The sequence below is a fragment of the Myxocyprinus asiaticus genome, chromosome 30, assembly GCF_019703515.2.
Source record: "Myxocyprinus asiaticus isolate MX2 ecotype Aquarium Trade chromosome 30, UBuf_Myxa_2, whole genome shotgun sequence".
Lineage (NCBI taxonomy): Eukaryota > Metazoa > Chordata > Actinopteri > Cypriniformes > Catostomidae > Myxocyprinus > Myxocyprinus asiaticus.
Window position 1 is genome coordinate 19580217 of NC_059373.1, and position 21365 is coordinate 19601581.

The following is a 21365-nucleotide window of genomic DNA, read 5'->3' on the forward strand; positions in this document are numbered from 1 at the left end:
TTGTCAATAATCATTTAGTTAAGAGTATTTAATATAAATCATGAGTAAATTTAACATTGCATTCATAATATGGCTTTGAGTTGTTTATGTAGCAATGACTGATGTTCTCTAAACAATGTGGTGTTTACATTAGAAAATACTTTCTTTATTCTGAATTTAGAGTTTTTGAGTTCTTTGAGTTCTTTGTCTTTGCTTCTAAGTATGTTGTTATTGGATGGATATGTTGTTGTCGGGAAATCTACACAATGTAGGAATGGGGAAAGGATGTTTTTAAAAAAAATTACACTGATTTGAAATATAAAATGTGGACGTAACCACACTCAAAGGCCATGGAAAAACATATACTGTATTTCCTTTTCACAGTTATGTTGGTTTAAAACTATGCTCAAACTGGGAAAACAGTGGTTTTGTGATAATAGGACTGTGAAGTAAGAAAATAACAGCTGATATCTACATGAAATAACTGTCTGTTCTTGCAACTTGAGAAAGACCTCCCATATTTCATTTCTCTCTGCTGATAGCATATATCAGCAAAATCCCGATAAATACAAAATATGCAACTTAAGCCTGAGCATAACTAAGCCGCAATGGTGGACAGGATTACCGGAGGGCCGGCCGGGACAGACATCAGATTGTATTGCATAAAGGGTCATTAGCCTGTTGGCAAACTGTACCTCAAGCTTCAGCTGACAGGCCTTTTCAAGAAAGACAGAGGAAAAATATGAGGGTAAAATTCCTATTGATAGACACTTGAATTAGATAAGCAGAAAGATGGGTTAGAGGAAATGCAGGCCTTTATTATATTTATTTCTTCCATATGTTCTTGTAACTTGTTAAAGTGTTATTACATCATTTGATCCGCAAAACACCAGACTGATTTATTAATATTGATAGTGACATATTAATACCACTTAAAAAGAAAGCCTAAGACTTGGTGACTGGGTGGGATTAGATGTACACAGTCATCTTGTCAGATATCCTGGAAGCAAGTCATTCCACACATTTTCAAATGAGCAAAGCTGACATGTTTTCCTAAAATTGACCTTATTCATTGAATTGTTCAGCTTCTGTATAACCATCCTCAGGTCATTCTAAGATTTTAATGTCAATCTCCCATAGGCCTTTAGTAAATAAAGTGTGCATTGTAATCACAAAAATAAAGCAAGAAATACAAAAGAAAACAGATGTTAACTCCACCAATAGCACATGAAGAACTTTTGCTTCAAGAGTCGGTCTTCACGGTAAAACATTTGCTGACTTATTAGGCATTCTTGTATTTATGCTGAATGAGAGGGGCAATTATCTCATCAAGGGCACTTGGACAGGTAGACAGCCCCATGTTCTGGTGTGCTGTCACTTTCACTGGCAGAAGGAGAGTCATGTCATTTATCAGAGTCGGTGATCAGTCAGATGAGAGTTGGGGGTGATGATGGCTCTGCTATACCTCTTGGTCCTATAAAACCCTTCTGTCCCCTCCGCTCGTCCTAGCACCCCTCAAGCCATATTGTGATCTTCGTCCCGATAAGGACTGGTGGAAGCGAGACTGCCAGACTGGCCAGGCAGGGTTGGAGCCTCTGTGAGGAGGACTCTGTGTGATACTGTCCTGGAGGGGCCAATGAAAGGCATTCTCACATATGAAGAAAGGCTGCGAGTCAGTCTGGGTAGCCCCGCTGTCTGCCCCCCTCCCCATCTCCTGAGACTCCAGGCGCCACAGTGTAACTGCAGTCTCAGGTATGCTCCACAGACACTGTGAGAGATTCCCAGGCCCTTACCTGAGATGGACTGGAATGATCCTTCTACTTTATTCCAAGAGTTCTTATGTAGTAATTTTGATTAGCAATTCTGCATCTTTCTGCCACAAGAGAAAATGTGGACCCAAAACAGCACTAAAAATCCTAGTTTCCATATCCACCATATCCTCTTGTATATAAGCTGTTCTGTTTTGTTACAGAATAAGTTAGATTTGTCTGCAAAAACGAGAACACCTTCATCCTCCTGTATAAATCACTTCCTCTCTCTGTCTACTTCTGTATGGACATTGGATGATTACAAAATAATTTGAAAATAGAATAAGTGAGCAGGATCTTAGTTGAGGTTTTTCACCGACAGTCAGCAAATTGGAGCCACAGGACAATTTTCATTGTGGCATGTGGGGATTTGTGGTGTATGTGCTATCATTTATCTAGACAACACAATGTTCTTGCCTGTAGCTGTCAGATCATTTCCAAGATGCACCTTCACTGTAGTGTTTTTTACATGTTTTCTACATTTCACCACCAGTTATCTGCAAAATCAGTAACAGTTTTTTCTGTATTTCTTTATGGGCATGCGGCTCATTGACAAATAAGGTTGTCTGAGGTGATAAAAATAAGAAATCTTTTAAAAATGTTATTTAAAACACACATGTCAAGTTTGTAGAAATGTAATCTTTGTGTCCAATTTGGTTTCATACATTTTAGGGTAAGGTAAGGTAATTTTCACAAATATCATGAATTTTTGAGAAGAGAACATCAAGAGGTTTTCTCAGACTTACTCCAAATGGCCTGAACAAAATGTGACTAATCATAATTTTTATTTATTTATTTATTTATTTATTTATTTTTTCACACACAGTTTTGGGGGTCTAAAGAGTTCTCCTCTGTTTATTTGTTGTTGTTTTTTCTAGCATGACAACAAAACGGCAACCTACATGTTGGTAACACCACATGACTTTGATTTGGTGTATACAAGTTTTTCAAATAGCTTACTGATGATATTTTAAAACAAACTTGTTTCACTGCACATTTTTTAAGAAATAATAATAAAATATTATTCTTCACTGCTCACCAACATTACTTTTTCAAGAATTTCAGCTTTAATGAGAAGTTTTTTTTTTTTTTTACTGTCTTTGAATGGTTCACCGCATGACATATTTAATTTAAGCCCCAGAAAAAAATATCAAAACGACTTTGAACTCAATAATTTAAAACATGTTTATCACTGAAGAGGTTTAGTCAAGTATGATTTGTGTGAGTTGCACATATCATGCATTTTTGTATAACTTAATAGATCTGGATACACACACACACACACACACACACACACACACACACACACAACATACATTAAACTAAATAATTATTTAATCATGTTTTTTTCTTCTTCATTGTAATAGTTTAAATAACTGAAAAATAATAATAAAAAAAAAAAAAAAAAAACAAACAAAAAAAAAAACAACCAAACAGCAAATAAATAAATAAATAATAAAAGTCTTAACCTTCTTTTTAAATAGAAATACGAAGTGTTCACAAAAGCATAAACTTCCACGTGTGCACGAATTAAATCACTTTATTTAAATTAGTTTCAACATACTGCAAGAGAAAGGCTGGGATGGGTTCAAATAAATTATATCCACGCATTTACAAAATTGCTAGGCACAATAAGGCCTCTTCAGGGTTACTTATTATGCAGAGCCTTCATAAATAAACACTTCAAACAGCTCATATAATAAAGGCAGAGAAGCCCTTATGCATGTCAAAGAACTGTACACTGGTTTATTTGTGCTTGTTGTCACGGCGCTACGCATGCGCACATCACGTCGCGTTATTACAAGAGCGTCCACGAGAAACTGTGTTGAGCGGTTGGAACATTAGCAAGACATGTCAGAGAAGAAACAAACAGTGGATTTGGGGTTGTTGGAGGAGGACGACGAATTTGAAGAATTCCCTGCAGAGGGTATGTGAACCATACATTCGTGTGTTTTGGTTAGAAATGCGCTCTTAAATGATTTGAGGGTAAATAAACATCCATTCTAGACAGTGACTCAGCTAGACATCTAGCATGCTAAGCTAACCGACACAACAGTATTTATTTTAATCACCCATATGTGGCTTTGGAAAGGACAACAAATGAATAAAATATAATGTGCTTTACGTTTTGATAAACGTTTAGAAATCCATAGTCAACCAACGTGAAATGACAATAATATGACTGGTCATTTACTAGCAGCCAGCATGTGTAGCACCTCAAAAACTAATATGCACGTTGTTTATTGTGAATCTCTCTCGTTTCTTCAATAATTTCAAGCTAAAGAAAATAATTTGACTAATGCGCTGTAGTTCTGTTTTTAATCTTGACCAGAATTAATAGCAGTTCCACACTGGCTATGTAGTGAATTGAAGCTGGATTCAGTGCTGAATTTAGATTGAGCTTCATAGATCTATTCGTGTCATTCCCAGACTGGACAGGCCTGGATGAAGATGAGGATGCCCATGTTTGGGAGGATAACTGGGATGATGACAACGTAGAGGATGATTTTTCTAATCAGCTCAGGTAGTTTTCACAAGCTGACTTCGATTTTGCTTTTATTTAATTATACATATGAAGTGGGGAAGAGTGTGTGAGACATTAAGTAGCCTACAGATTTATAATGTTTTAAATATAAAGTGTACTAACTCTACATTAACAATAAATACATCTTAAAAGAAATACATGCATGTATGTATGCATCTCTGCCAAGATTTTATTAATTGTGAATGGAGATTTTATGTACATATATACACACACACACACACACACACATATATACATACATATACATATATATATATGTATGTATGTGTGTGTGTGTGTGTGTGTGCTCTGACCCCAGAGCTGGGATATGCGAAAAAATAATTTCACTGTATATGTTCAAAATGTATAATGTGTGACAAAAATAAATAAAATTAATATATATATATAATATACAGATCAGCCACAACATTAAAACCACCTGCTTAATATTGTGTAGGTCCCCCTCGTGCCGACAAAACAGCACCAACCCGCATCTCAGAATAGCATTCTCACCACAATTGTACAGAGCGGTTATCTGAGTTACCGTAGACTTTGTCTGTTTGAACCAGTCTGGCCATTCTCTGTTGACCTCTCTCATCAACAAGGCATTTCCATCCGCAGAACTGCCGCTCACTGGCTGATCGGTATTTATATAATACAGCACTGTGCAAAAGTTTTAGGCGCTTGAGAAAAATGAAAAATAGTGAGGATGTCTTACTAATACCTTAAATAGTTTTCATTTATCAATTAAAGTCATACACAGTCTGGTAAACATAACAAATAAATCAATATTTGGTGTGACAAACTTTGCCTTTAAAACAGCACCAATTTTCCTATAGCAGGTACACTTGGATACGGTTTTTCTTGGTTCTTGGCAGATAAGATGTTTCAAGCTTTTTGGAGAATTTACCACAGTTCTTCTATCTATTTAGGCTGTCTCAATTGCTTTTGTCTCTTCATGTAATCCCAGACTGACTCAATGATGTTGTGATCTGGGCTTTGTGGGGGCCATACCATCTGTTGTAGGGCTCCTTGTTCTTCTATTCAGTTCTATTTGAAATCTAAAATTGATATTTCCTACTAATACACTAAAAGCAGAAAATAGAGTTTAAGTCAGAAGTTTACATACACTTAGGTTGAAGTCATTAAAACTGATTTTTTAACCACTCCACAGATATTAATATTAGCAAACTATAGTTTTGGCAAGTCGTTTAGGACATCTACTTTGTACATGACAAGAATAATTTTTCCAACAATTGTTTACAGACAGATTGTTTCACTTTTAATTGACTATATCACAATTCCAGTGGGTCAGAAGTTTAAATACACTAAGTTAACTGTGCCTTTAAGCAATGTCAAGTCTTTAGACAATTAACCAATTAGCTTCTGATAGGAGGTGTACTGAATTGGAGGTGTACCTGTGGATGTATTTTAAGGCCTACCTTCAAACTCAGTGCCTCTGCTTGACATCATGGGAAAATCAAAAGAAATCAGCCAAGACCTCAGAAAAAAAATTGTGGACCTCCACAAGTCTGGTTCATCCTTGGGAGCAATTTTCAAACGCCTGAAGGTACCACGTTCATCTGTACAAACAATAGTACGTGAGGCTTGCAAGCCGAAGAACACCATCCCAACTGTGAAGCATGTGGAGTGGCTGCATCATGTTGTGGGGGTGCTTTGCTGCAGGAGGGACTGGTGCACCACAAAATAGATAGTATCATTAGGAAGGAAAATTATGTGGATATACTGAAGCAACATCTCAAGACATCAGCCAGGAAGTTAAAGCTCGGTCGTAAATGGGTCTTCCAAATGGACAATGACCCCAAGCATACCTCCAAAGTTGTGGCAAAATGGCTTAAGGACAACAAAATCAAGGTATTGGAGTGGCCATCACAAAGCCCTGACCTCAATCTGATAGAAAATTTGTGGGCAGAACTGAAAAAGCATGTGTGAGCAAGGAGGCCTACAAACCTGTCTCAGTTATACCAGTTCTGTCTGGAGGAATGGGCCAAATTTCCAGCAACTTATTGTGAGAAGCTTGTGGAAGGCTACCCAAAACATCTGACCCAAGTTAAACAATTTAAAGGCAATGCTACCAAATGCTAACAACGTGTATGTAAACTTCTGCCCCACTGGGAATGTGATGAAAGAAATAAAAGCTGAAATAAATCATTCTCTCTACTATTATTCTGACATTTCACATTCTTAAAATAAAGGAGTGATCCTAACGAACCTAAGACAGGGAATGTTTTCTACGATTAAATGTCAGGAATTGTGAAAAACTGAGTTTAAATGTATTTGGCTAAGGTGTATGCAAAGTTCTGACTTCAACTGTATATTACAGAGAGAGAGAGAGAGAATGTTTTGTGCTGTCCTAGTGTCTATTGCTAGAATGTTCTGTCGCTGAAAAATGTAAAACCCACTCTTTTATAAAGAATTCTGTGTGGTTACACTGATTTAGAAGAAAACAGTCCCTCAGGGATCTAATACTCTGATGGCTAACCAACACTCATGGTGGCCTCAAACCGCATTTTTGAACCTTACTATGTGTGAGAACTTGACCACAGTAAATACAGCCATTTAATGTGCTCACATACAGTATATTCTCTAAGTAAAAAAAAAAAAAAAGAAAAAGATAAATGGATAGATTGCTGTTATATAGTGCTTCCCTTGCGTTCCCAATAATAAAGCCTTACCCTTTCCTGAAGCCAAAAGGCTTACATGCTGTTATTTTTCATGGAATACCTTTGGATTTCCAAAACTGGAAACATCCACTTGTGTTATAAAAGCATCCGTAACAGAACATGTAATGAAGGGGGAGTTTGAGATGCATGGTGAAATGATAGGGAAAAAGAGTGTTAAAATTTTTTTAATATCACATTTTAGAAACATTTCAATAAGCAAGTAATGTTTTTTTTTGTTTTTTGTAATTTTGTTTTATTTTTTATTTCTTCATTTGGTATAATGTTTTTTAAAATCATTTTTAAAAGTTCTTTATAAAAAAAGTTTTATTGTTAATGTATTTGTTTTGTGTCTTTTCACTTAAATACCCCCCCCCCCCCCCATGTTCTCCTCAGAGCGGAGCTTGAAAAACATGGATACAAGATGGAAACCTCCTAACAGTTGGATTACTTGAGCTGAATTTTTTTTTTTTTTTCCTCCCAGATTTGAATATTGTCAGTTTGGCCTGTCAGTAGAAAATGTGACTTGTCTTATTACTTCTGTAGGAAGCCCATCATCATAAAACTGGTCAATCTGCGATCAATGTGTTTATTTTTGCTACCGCATATACCATTTGTGTTAATAATTGTGATAATAAAGAGATGCTTTCCCTGTTCAGTTTAACTTTTCTTAATGTTGTGCATTTGTGTTTAGCTGTATATGAAATTTGGAAGCACGACAGCAATTAAAAATTTGAATCCAGTATTTCTAATCATGAATCCAAGCAGGACTGAAAACAACTGGAAAGTCTTGTAAACATTGTTAGCCAGTGCGAGCAGAACTCTGTGTAACATTTATAGAGATGCAGCTGCTCACATACATTAGGAGGGTTTGAAGACTTGAGCTAAAACTGCTCTGCTGTTTCCTGACACTTCCCCCTGAGCCCATGGGGCTTGGCAAAGTCTCTGGTAGGGAGATTATCCAGTGAAGTGTTTGTCAGAGGCACGGAGGTGGTCACAGCATGAGGCCCCAGCCGGTCCTGCCTGGGCCTGCCCACTCCCGACCGGGCCCTGCTCCTCCACTCTTCACAGCAAGGGCTCCCCCATAGAACGAGAGGACAATTTGCCCAGACGCACTCCCCTAGCAAAATTATTTCTCTGGATTTGTGGCTCTGAGGGTCATAATGAGCTGCAATCGATACCAGTGAGGCTTCTCCTACTGCAGTGTAGTCGACCAACGTGTCACTCCTGTCTCTGTTTTAAAATCCCATTTTGCAGCTTTTCCCCTTCCCAAAATTTTAAAATTCAAACTTTTTTTCTTAAGACTAAAATAATTTGGTGAGTGAGTTGTCACCTAATTCAAATTCAGGGTTTAAGTTCAAGGTTTTAGTTGGCACATATACAATGGTCCGCCCCCCTGCATGTTTGGCTAAGAAGCACATTAACCATATTGTTTTGTTATTGCCCTAAATGAATATGAAGGCTGGAGCCCTCTTGCTCAACTATGTGTTTAATAGATATTCAGTTGTTGACTGTGACTTTAATGACTTGATGTCAAATTTATGATTACATCCTTGCTTTTTTGACATCAGGGACACCCACATCTCGCCGGCACACATACACAATCAAAACATGTAAATCCACCCATGCCCTTTAGAATAAGCGCTCTGTGCTGGATCATTATTTTAATTGTTGGAGAGTCATTGAGGTGTGAAAATCACTAAGTGAGAACAACAGTGGAGATTCCAGGGCCATTTTGTTTGTGCCTGAAGGCGGAAGATTGGCCTATTGTGTTTGAACAAGGTGGATCTTTATGGCCTTCCCAAAAGTCAGTTTCACAGTTCATGAGAATTATTAAGCATGCACAATCTTTAGGCCAGTATAGTATTTTCCACTATATTATTTATTTTATCCTTTTTGTAATTACTTGTGAATTTGGAACTTTTAATTCTGTCAACAGGTCACTTGCCCTGACCTAATATCTATGATGAATCTAAAAATCAAATAGTTTTTGATGTGTATGCAGGAAAGAATAATGAATTGTTTTATACAATAATTGTAAACAAATTAATCAATATTTTGTTTGACAATCAATTTTTTTATTTTTTTATTTCAAAATGGTGTGTGTGTGTGTGTGTGTGTGTGTGTGTGATATATAGCTCTGGAAAAAAAATAAGAGACCACTCTAAATGTTCAGTTTCTCTGGATTTACTATTTATAGGTGTTTGTTTGAGTAAAATGAACATTTTTGTTTTATGCTATAAACTACAGACAACATTTCTCCCAAACTGGTCAAAATAACAAAAAAGATGTAGTGTTTTTAGACCTCAAATTATGTAAAGATAAGTTCATATTAATTTATGAACAACACAATACTAATGTTTTAACTGCCATGTCATAATTATTCAACCCCTATTGCATGTAGCTGTTTCTTAAATATGAAAGGTCATGGCTAAAAGTACATTTCCAATGCGCTTCAGTTTACAATAGACAAAGCTGACAGCACTATTCATACATTTTTAAAATTTTACAGCAGCAACCTTCTTGGGGTGTGGAAGAAAGCAAAACTTCACCAAGGGAAATGTTGACTTGAATATTCAAGAGGTAATTAGGAAAAACCTGGAGTCCTGGAAGAAGGTTTTATAGACATATGATACTAAACTGAAAATGAGTTTTAGACCCATGGGTCAGCAGTACGTCTGGAGTAAGATGACACCATCCCCACAGTCAAGCATGGAGGTGGGTCAGTCCTGTTATGGGGGTGTTTTGCGGCTGCAGGAAACGACTATCCTGACTATGTGACTGACACCATGGATTCTTTCAGGTATCAGGCCATTTTGGCATGAAAAATGTGATGCCTTCAGTGTGTAAATTGAAGCTCGGTGATCACTGGACTTTCCAGCAAGACAATAACACCAAGGATACATCCAAGTTGTCCAAAATCTGGTTCAGGGATAGGTCGTGGAATGACCTTAAATGGCCCTTTCAGTCCATCATTAAAATCCCATTGCAAACCTTTGTTGGGATTTCAAGGAAGCAGTGGCAGCACAGAAACCAAAGAATGTCAATGAGCTGGAAACTTTTGCTCATGAGAAATGTGTAAAAATTCTAATAGAGAGGTGTACGAAGCCTGAGAACACTTACCTGAAACATTTATTTGCTGTTATTAAGGATAAAGGGTGCTCCACAAATGACTGACTTTGGGGGTTGAATATTTTTGACATGACATTTGTGGAGAGAATTAGTTATTTTTTATTTTAAAATTTGGTTAAACTGAACACTTTGTTCTCAAAATCACTCAAAAGTGTATTAAAAACGTACTTTCACTGTTTACTGAGGTTTTAGTTGTGTTTGAATTCACATCACCAGAATGTATTGCTGGTCAAGGGGGTTGAATAATTTTGATTGCAACTGTATATATATATATACACACACTATATACACTCCACGTGTAGCAATGACAGCTTTACAGATCCTTGGCATTCTAGCTGTCAGTTTGTCCAGATACTCAGATGACGTTTCACCTCACGCTTCCTGTCTTGTCGGGTCCTTCTCACGCATCTTACAGTCTAGATGATCCTACAAAAGCTCAATGGGTTTAAGATCCATAACACTCTTTTCCAATTATCTGTTGTCCAATGTCTGTGTTTCTTTGCCCACTCTAACCTTTTCTTTTTGTTTTTCTGTTACAAAAGTGGGTTTTTCTTTGCAATTCTTCTCATAAGGCCTGCACCCCTGAGTCTTCTCTTTACTGTTGTACATGAAACTGGTGTTGAGTGGGTAGAATTCAATGAAGCTCTCAGCTGAGGACATGTGAGGCGTCTATTTCTCAAACTAGAGACTCTGATGTACTTATCCTCTTGTTTAGTTGTACATCTGGGCCTTCCACATCTCTTTCTGTCCTTGTTAGAGCCAGTTGTCCTTTGTCTTTGAAGACTGTAGTGTACACCTTTGTATGAAATCTTCATTTTTTGGCAATTTCAAGCATTGTATAGCCTTCATTCCTCAAAACAATGATTGATGATTGAAGCTGTTTCTTTGTTTTGCCATTTTTTACCTAATTTTAACCTTAAGACATGCCAGTCTATTGCATACTTTGGGAATTCAAAAACAAACACAAAGACAATGTTAAGCTTCATTTAACGAACCAAATGGCTTTCAGCTGTGTTTGATATGATGGCAAGTGATTTTCTAATACCAAATTAGCAATTTAGCATGATTACTCAAGGATAAGGTGTTGGAGAGATGGCTGCTGGAAATGGGGCCTGTCTAGATTTGATCAAAAATTACTTTTTTCAAATAGTGAAAAACATCAGTAATGTCCTGACTATACTTTGTGATCAGCTGAATGCCACGTTGGTAAATTAAATTACCAATTTCCTTCCGAAACAGCAAAATCTGTACATTATTTCAAACTTTTGGCGGCCAGAGAATATATATATATATATATATATATATATATATATATATATATATATACACACACATTCATCTGAGAAATTATTAAAATACCTACTTCAATGAATTGGCAAAATGATACATATACATACAAATCAAAATGTTTTATTTAAATTATTTCAAGTGCACCATATTACTTGGTTTTATTTACTGATAACCTATTTCCAGTTTATTTGTGTATTCTGTGGTGGTACTATCACACACACACACAGATGAGTGTTGCGGTCACACTGGGGTGCTCTAGACCACAGCAAGCATCTCCATCATGAGCCAAGAGAAGACAGGGGGCTGCCGTGCAGGGAACACGCAGCTGCTGTAATAATAGGCCTAATTGCATGTTTCTTTTGTGGGTCTGAAATTAGTGGCAGAGCACAGCTACAATGCCCAAACCTTGAGCAAAAAAAAATTACTCACAGGGGCAACTGTTCAGCAGTGCGGCCCATCAACACCACGCACAACTCCCTGTCCCACACTTGTATTCACCCTCACTAAAGTAAACACTGATAATAAGGTGTAATACTTCAAAAAAATAATAACAAGAGCCCTCCAAGTGACAATGGTTGGCCTGTTTATTGAGGGTGGAAAATAACTTCTGAAGACACAAATGAGGGTTCCCCCATTGAGAGACGTTAAAGGACATGTGCATCAGTGTAAGTGAGTTTGTTAACCTCATTTCAGGCCTCTTTTTCTCTCTCTGTACATCTCTATGTCTGTCTTTCTCTTTGCACTGTATGGACAGTGGAACTACAAAATAACTCACTCATAGTGATTTTTTCTCTGTCCTGTTCATTTCCCTGCTAGGCAAATATGTTTTGATAATGGAGTAAACCCATTGTGGCATTTGGGCATGTAACTATTGCATTGGCCAGTGTTGTTCAGTCACTACAAAGCATTTGATTTTTAGGTTTTGTTTTGTTGAAGAGCAATTTTTAAGGACATATAAGAAAATAACTTCCATTGATGTTGGAAAAATGTTTGCACAATTTATTGACAAAGAAAGCCTCAAGGAATGTTTTATAAAATCATCTTCAATACACAGCAAGCCAATGGTGACAATGAGTAATCTTGATGTACAAATGGTCAAAGAAAACATAAAAGCATTCAATATTTCTTGGACCAAATAATGCTGCTTTGCTTTTCCTTCACTATCTGGTCTACATCCATTTAAAAACATTTTATTATTATTATTATTATTATTATTATTATTAAAATTAGCTTAGTAAAGAAATGTATTTGTAGGCACAATTTATATTTGTCCACATGGTTTATTTAAACAATTAAATATGCCACTTCAGTAACACTTTTCACTGATGTTCCCTTTTATAAAGAGGATCAATAATTAACTAATACGTAATTTACAAATGCATTATCAATCACTGATATGTGGCTGTAACAAATAAATACAAAGGGAAACTTTCATGCAATACTTGCCAAATAGTGAGCCATTTTACCTCACATGTTATACATGCTCAAGAACACTTATTTAACATTAGTAATCTATGAAAATGTACCTTAATTTAAAGGGGACACAAATAAGTAAGTCAAGATATTACTGTAATTATTAAACACAAAGTGGACTGTAGCAAAATGACATAATTCCTCCTTTTAATCTCACTATAATAGTCTATTTTTGCTACATTGTGATATAAATCATGAATTAAGGCATTTTATGTTGCTGATTAAGTATGAATACTGTATGTGTATTTATTAATTCTTCATGCAAGAAAAAAAATGCTCAGTATTTGGCATTTGGTATTGCATAAACATTACACTTTTCATGTTGTTGACTTATTAATTACTTTTTGGTTTTTAATAAAATTCTTTATAAACCCTTAACAAAGGGAATGTTAACAAAGTATTACCGTCTGGCCTTCTTTGCTTGTAAATTCACCAACTTAAAAGTTTTTCTTCAAAAGTATGTATACGATTATGTAAAGGTGTCTATAGTTTGTTGACAATGTATTTGTCAAATTCCAGTGATCTTGCAAAATTATGAAGATTTTTGCTTATATGCAATCAATGCACAATTTTATATACAATTAAAAGCTAGTTTGATGGCTTTAATTTAACATTTATATACAGCCAGTGTTTACTTGAAGCTAATTGAAGATTGCCTATTTTAGTTAGAAATTAAAAGCAATTCATTAAATAGTTTTATTGATTTTAAATGAATTTCCTAATGAAATGAATTAGAAAATTGTGGTAATCATGGAGTAAAACCTCACACAACATCAACAAAGGGTTGAATTGCACCATGAAACAAAGTCTTCCAAATATTCTGTTTCTATTCTATCTATTTATTCAGACTTTTGAAAAGTTTAGTGCTTAAATGGATAAATAATGCATGCAGCCATCATATCATTTATATGCCAGGAATGTTGGAATGGACTGAGGGGTTTATTTAAAATGTTAAAAGGTTTTTGTTCATTTTTTATTTATGTAGTTCCCCACTGGGCCCCTAAATCATCTTCAAGCTCAACGATACCCAGCAATTACAGATTGTTTTTATTCCGTTGTTCCCCAAATCATATTTTAAGCATGGCCAACATATCAAGGCAACCTACCGCACTTAATAACCCCGGACAGTGAGGAGGAAAGCACATATTTGTGGGACTTGGTAGGGCAATTAAGCACTCTTGATGTAATTCTCCCTAGTGAATTATCAGAGCTCTGATAATTGGTATTAATTGATCATCTCATTCACTAAAGCACTCTCATTTCCTAAATAACTGTAAGGTAGACTCCAGATGACCTTTCAGGTATGAGGGATGCCCTTTCTCTCAAACCATTAGTGTACTCAGCATGACTGTGCCTTCATTTGTGAGTAACAAATAAGAGCTAATGATAAAAATAATACATCTCCAAATGAATTACGGGAATCACATAGTGACCAAAATGTGTGACAAATAATAAGTACCTTATAGCTTCTTCAAAGTAACCACCCTTTAAGCAAAGTAGCTCTGTACACTTTCATTCTCCCAACCATCATTATGAGATATTCTGGGATGATTTTTAAACAGTATCGAAAAAGTTCCCATGTATGCTGAGCACTTTTTGGCTGCTTTTCCTTCACTATATGGTCCAAATCATCCATTTCAAAAACATTGTTTTAATAAAAAAATGTAGTTTCCAAAATAATTCATATGTAGGCACAATTTATATTTGTCTACAAAACTAATTAAAAAAGTATAAAGGAATATTCCATAAAAATGATTCAGTATTTAACATTATGTCACAAATGCTGTCAATTGAGCTTAACTTGTATTAAACCAGGACTATTCTATTAAGCATAAGCCTATAGATGAAAACATTTTTAAGATTGAGAAAAACATACATTCAATCAAGTGTGTCCACACTGTTAACTGGTAATGTAAAAGCTGAAATGATACAGATATAATAGTGTATTTGCACTAAAAAGACAATGAGGTGTCCTGATATTTGTTAAGTTTTCTTTTAAACTGCTTTCAGGGGCAAGTTTTACAATTAAATAAGGATAAACTTGAAACTGTGCAGAGGTCCAGTGGACTCATGAATAAAAGAATGGTAGGGTGCAACAGTAGATTGCAGTGATCTTAGGGAAAAATGCATCATTGGGTTTTGAGAACTTGGGAGGCCTGGCAGAGGCATAGGCTTATAGTACGAGCTCAACACGGAAACAATTTATCATGTGTGAGCGGCTGTCTGCTCACAAGACAACAACAATGTTCCAAATCTCTCCCTTAGGCGGGACACATATCCAGCGTAGCTACCACTCAGACATGCGGCCCCTGTCTTCTCTCTCACACACACGCACACACACAGGTGGTTAACATGCTATCAAGCACATTTAATGATATACTATACATCATAATGGGAATATGCTTTCGAAAGTTTGTTTTCCCCCCCTTTTTTAGGATTAAAATAATGCAGTCCTTCACTGGTAATTTTTCAAACATGGAGAATTAATGATCCATTCATGTTGCTTTTTTCTCATTCTAAATGCAGGATGGGAAATCCAAAATCTTACATTTGTCAACCTCATTTCAAAAGCAAACTCAGGATTGACAAGCTTTCTCATTCAGGGTTGGGAAATGTAGTCATCATTTAGTCATCTTTAATTTAACCGTTTGTCCTCTGAGTGGCAAACTTCCTTAAAATGAGCCAAAGCAGGCAACGCCTACTGCAATGGAATGGAAAATGTGCAGTTTATTTCATACTGCTGTGTTTGGGATTGGGAAATGAAAGAAACACATAAGCAAACAAAGAGTGGGTGTGTGTTTCATGATTGGGTGGCTGGTGGCCGTCACGCAGCTAGTTGGAATTAAGAGTGACATGTGTTACTGAGGGGCTCCCTGCTAAGGAACACTGTTCTTTCGTGGCGGAAGAGACTGAGCTTTGAATTATTGGATATTGTGCTGGGTTACATATGCTCTGATTAAGGGAAGCTGAGTGTGTGGAATCTCACTCTTTTTTCTTATTGGCTCTGAATACATGACTCTGAAGATTCCACATGCAGCAGTGCATCATCCAAGCCTTAAAGGGGACCTATTATGCAAAATTCACTTTTACATGGTGTTTGAACATAAATGTGAGTCGGCAGTGTGTGTACACAACCACCCTACAATGTTAAAAGTCCACCCACTCCTCTTTCTTATATTTCTATTAATCAAAAACAGTGTATCAAAGTGATTGGTTTTCGTTTCTGCTCTAACGTGTCGTCATGTTAGAGCAGGCCCCGCCCACGACTGGTGATGGACTCCACCCTATTATCATAGATCCTCCCCTGAGTGATCGACACACAGTCCGCCAATTTTTTACGCACTGGAGCAGCTACGGTGAGAAGAATAATGTCTCAGCTTCCTAAGCATCATAAGTGTTCTGTTGTTGGCTGTAAAAGTGAACATAAGAGTCTTCATCAGAGCAACTGAAGACGCAGTGGACAAGTTTTATTTTTGAAGAAAATGTGCCCCAAAACATACCAAAATTTGTGTATGTTTGTGCAAATCATTTTACACCAGACTGCTTTGTGAATGAGGGTCAATATAAAGCAGGATTTTCCAAAAATGTGATTCTTAAGCATGGATCAGTACCAACTGTTCGTGTTCCAGCTTTAGTATCGCACTTTATATTTTGTGATATCGCCTTTCCTAATGTGCTTGTTAGCTGATTCCACGGCTAATGCAGCTAAAGTTACCATTGTCTCTGATTGTATTCACGTAGAACAGAGCTATGTCGTTATTTTTAAGCTTACTGTCTGTATAATTCATAACCGCACCTTTATTATGCACAATACAGTCAGGTGATTGTCTTTTTGAAAACTATGTACATTTTCTGTGAACATAAGAGAGTTGTACTAAAAGTGGTTCTGATTTGTTGTTGCTGTAGTATCCAAAGCAGGAGCTGTAAAGGCACAGCCCTGTTCCGGAAAGGGGGCGGGGTGCAACAGCTCATTTGCATTTAAAGAGACACACACGAAAACAGCGCGTTTTTGATTCCACCCAAAAAGAGGCATTTACAACATGATATAATAAATGATCCGTGGGGTATTTTGAGCTGAAACTTCACAGACACATTCTGGGGACACCTGAGACTTGAAATACTTTTGGAAAGTTGACATGTCCTGTGGTGTGCTGTACTCCATCTAAACTAAAATTATATTAAATGGCTAATTCATTTCTATCTATCTATCTATCTATCTATCTATCTGTCTGTCTGTCTGTCTGTCTGTCTAAAATATTTTTTAGTTTTTGTTACATTTTGAATTGCTAATCTCTTTAATGTGTCTCTACATATCTGAGAACACTTACTGTCCTCTCATCTTACAAGCTCCCATCACTTCTGACGGAACAGTGAAACAGGATTGTTTGTTTATGCTTGAAATGGATTGAGTGACTTGAACATGATGCATCCACGGTGATTTTTGTTTTGTATTTTACATTGCCCACTCTGTAGCCATGAGAACTGGAGTATGCAGTGTCTTTGTTCCTCATCCAAAATGCAGATAGCAACAGAAAAAGAAAATAGCTATCCATTGATGTGCATCTATCACTGTAAAAAATGTCTGTAATTTTAACGGTAAAAGACTGTTAAAAAAAAAAAAAAAAAATGCTACAGTTAAAAATCGTTAATTGGTTAATGGGTAGGTACCTTAAAATATATGGTAAAAAATTATAATGTATTAAAAAGAAAATACATGTTAAAAAACACATTTTACATGTAAAAAGTATGTTTTTTTTCTTCGTATAATTAACAGTAAAAATGAATATTATGTTTAAAAAGAGAGTACATGTACTTTTTACGATAAATTATTGTTAAAAGTACAGTAAAAATACAATAATCGGGCATTCCCAGAATTCCCTGCGCAACCCATCACATTTCATTATATTTTATGGGAATAGTTATGTTTCTTCTTATTCTGAATATCACTTATCTACACTGAGGTGTTCTGTGTTATATCTGATGTAGTTTAGTTAATGTTTACTGCATTATTTTAATTTCACATGTGTTACCCTGATGGTGTTTAGTGTTTGTGTGAGTGGCACTGAGCACTGTCTCTACATGATTATTGATCATTGCTCTTGGAAAGGCCACTACTGATAAAATTAATGTCATCATGTGCATTTCTGTAATTACTACGGTGAGTATCAATACATTATAAAGTGATAAGCAGATTTTTACAGTTTCAGAAGGTTAAAGGATTAAGTTTATATCATTTAATAATATAAACGGTAATGCACCGTAAAATGTACGGGCATCAAAATTACATCCCGCAAAGTAGTGATGGGAAGATCGGATCATATTACTGACTTGAATATTTGAGTCTCGTCCAGCAAAATGAACAAATCTTTATTCTAGTCATTTCATTCATTTGAGCAGAATTAAATTAAAATGTTACATTTTCAATAGTCAAATCCCCCCAACACATCTACTTACGCAAACTTTGATTAAAGTCCCAATAAGGAAAAATTGATAATGCAGCCAAGGACAAATTATGAGAAACAGAAATGATTAGTTCACCTCTGGAGATTTCTTGTCCGAGTCGTTTGTTCTTTTGTCACGTGACAGAAGAACGAACTATTTGGACCAAAAGAGTTGAATGGTAAACTAATCATTTCTGTTTCCTGTACAGCGCCTATGGCTGTGTCTCGTTTTGAAGGCTGCATGCTAGGTAGGACACGTCCTTTGAAGGCTGCAGTATACCGAGTGTCCTCCTTTAAACAAATCTCGTTTAAACGAGACGGCCTTCGTAGGACAAACGGAAACGGAAGGTAACATGGTTGTTATGACAGCACGCCACTCTTTAACGCTTCGAGTGAGAAGGTAACAAAGTCCCTTTAGAAGGGAATATATGAGGTGACTTTTAAGAGAGTTATAAAGATGTAAACAGAAAAGAAAATAGATTTTACAGGTGTACTTTTAGTCTAATACTTTATTTTAAATATATATTAATATCATTATACATATTATATACTCTGCACCCATCTACTGAGGTACTTCAACTTGGGAATTAAAATTCCTTGCGTTTGAACATCATATTTACAGGCAAACTGGCGTTAATTTTTTTTTTTAGACATTTCCGTTGAAGCAAATAATTGTGGGTTGTGAGTGCCCATGAAGGATACACCTCATGCATACTCCGAATTCCCGTGAAAGAAGGTCGCATTCGAAGGCTGCATTCGAAGTGTCCTACTCGCTTTTCTGAAATGAGACAGCCTCAATGACGTATGCGGCCGTCAAATGCGACCTCCGGAGGATGCAGCCTTCCAAACGAGACACAGCCTATGTGGTTTTCACATAACAAACAAACGGAGGTTGCACAATGCACATGCTCGGCCAACACAAAATGAATGAATCACTCTCTGAGACTACTCGTTCTTCTGAGTCACATAAAAGATTCGTTCAAATTGTTCATGAATGACCCATCACTACCGCAAAGCCTGAAGCCTGGTTACCGTATTTTTTATGGTGAATTTCTTGCAACCTCAACTGCCAGTTTTTTACTGTAAATTTAACAGGATTTCTTTTTTTTTTTTTTTTTTTTTTTACAGTGAATTCATATCTGTGATTTTATGTGCATAGGATACTCTAACACAGTGGTTCTCAACTGGTCTCTAAATGTAACCTGTATAAAATGCGGTCTGGGTCATATTTTCTTTTACCTTGCATAGTTTTGCTCATGGCTTTTAAGGATGAAGGCATGTTACCCAACCTGTCCATGTTGGCATCTTCCTAATTTGTCTAGCTTCTACCTTCCACCAAGGCAAAATACAGTACCATATGTGATTGGATATACAGCCTTTAAAGGAATAGTTCACCCAAAAATTAAAATTCTCTAATTGCTTACTCACCCTTATGCCATCCCAGATGTGTATGCATTTCTTTTAACTGCTGAACTCAAATAAAGATTTTTAGAAGAATATCTCAGCTCTTTTAGTCCACATAATGCAAGTGAATGGCTGCCAACATTTTTGAAGTTCCAAAAGTCATATAAGTCAGCATAAAAGTAATCCATAAGACTCCAGTGGTTAAATCCATGTCTTCAGAAGTGATATGATAGGTGTGGGTGAGAAAAGATCACTTTTACATTCTTCTTCTTGTGTTTTTGTGATTCACACACTGTAAAAAAAAAATTAAAACTTGAGTAAACTTAAATAAGCAACAGCTGCAAAGAAAATTGAGTTTACTCAACTTAAGGCAAATTAGTTTACCAACTTAACAATTCAAGATGAAGTAAGTTCCATTAACTTAATACAATACGTTCAGCCACCTTAAAAATATTAAGTTCAATAAACTTGTAATTTTTAAGTACAGCTGACCATCATTTTCAATATTCTTGGTATAAAAATATATTCTTTATTAAGTAGATCAACATTTATACATAAGATCATATGTCAGCCCCACCTAAGTACAAAGCAGTTGGTCCAACTTAAAAAGTGGTGTAGGTAACAATTACTCAAAACTTTTAGAAGTTAAGTCAACTTAATAACTGACCTTATTCTTAATATAGTATAAGAATTTGACCATATAGACCTTATTCTTATTCTTAGTATAATAACTTATTCTGCCAAAAATTGCCTCCTCAGGACTGAGCGTCAGTGATCAAACTGAGCTTGCTCAAACACTTGACATTGTATGTGCTCACTGTTTAAAATTTTAAGTTGCTCTGACTTAAATGGCATAAAAGTTGACTTAATTGATTGTTTTAAGTAATTTGAACTTTTTGTACATTAGATAGTTCAGTAAACTTTTAAAATTTAGTTCATCTGACAAAACTGAAGTTGAATTTTTTACAGTGCATTCTTCATGCAATCCGCTCCCTACTGGGCAAGGAGAAGAATTTAAAGAAGAAAAAAAAAGACTTAAAGGTGCAGTATGTAAGATTCAGAAACCCTTGTTATTAATGATACCTGTGGCCGTTAAGTGAACTGCAACCTGTTGCTCGTGATCGTGCTCGCGCACACACTGTATAGGGACACGAGCGAGCATGACTCCATAGGGAAGCGAGACTGAACGTGATTCACCGGCATCATGATCACAGATGAGGTAGCATAATTAAAATGACACAGTTATGATTGTTTTACTACAAACTTTGAGGTTGTATATTATATTTGACTCTCCAGTGCTGTAACAGTGCTAAAACAAAGTGTGGATATAGGTCTGACTATGCAAGACTGTAGTTTGAAATAATCACTTTGCATGATACATTGACTGCATATATACGATAGCCTATGTTGGCGTTAGCGAGCTAGCCAGCTTTATCAATAGCTGTTAGCTAAATTTGGTGGATGATGACAGTAGCTGTTTATAAAATAGACTGTACATTATAAATATGTTGACGCAATTCAGTATTGATGTGATTCCATCACAACTGTCATTTTGATCTATCGATGTGCTATTTAATAATAGAATGTATATATTTTCTGTATAACCAAGTTACATTACACTAATGAATGGAGC

The 21365-nt window shown here is 36.0% G+C and overlaps 1 protein-coding gene across 1 annotated transcript; it reads left to right on the plus strand.

Moving 5' to 3' along the window:
- The first annotated feature begins 3553 nt into the window (after positions 1–3553).
- Positions 3554–7656, plus strand: LOC127421356 (26S proteasome complex subunit SEM1). The gene is made up of 3 exons (XM_051664378.1): positions 3554–3714; positions 4218–4311; positions 7389–7656. Exons 1-3 carry the CDS (start codon positions 3639–3641, stop codon positions 7429–7431), a joined length of 213 nt encoding a protein of 70 aa, XP_051520338.1. The 5' UTR covers positions 3554–3638; the 3' UTR covers positions 7432–7656.
- Positions 7657–21365: the final 13709 nt, after the last annotated feature.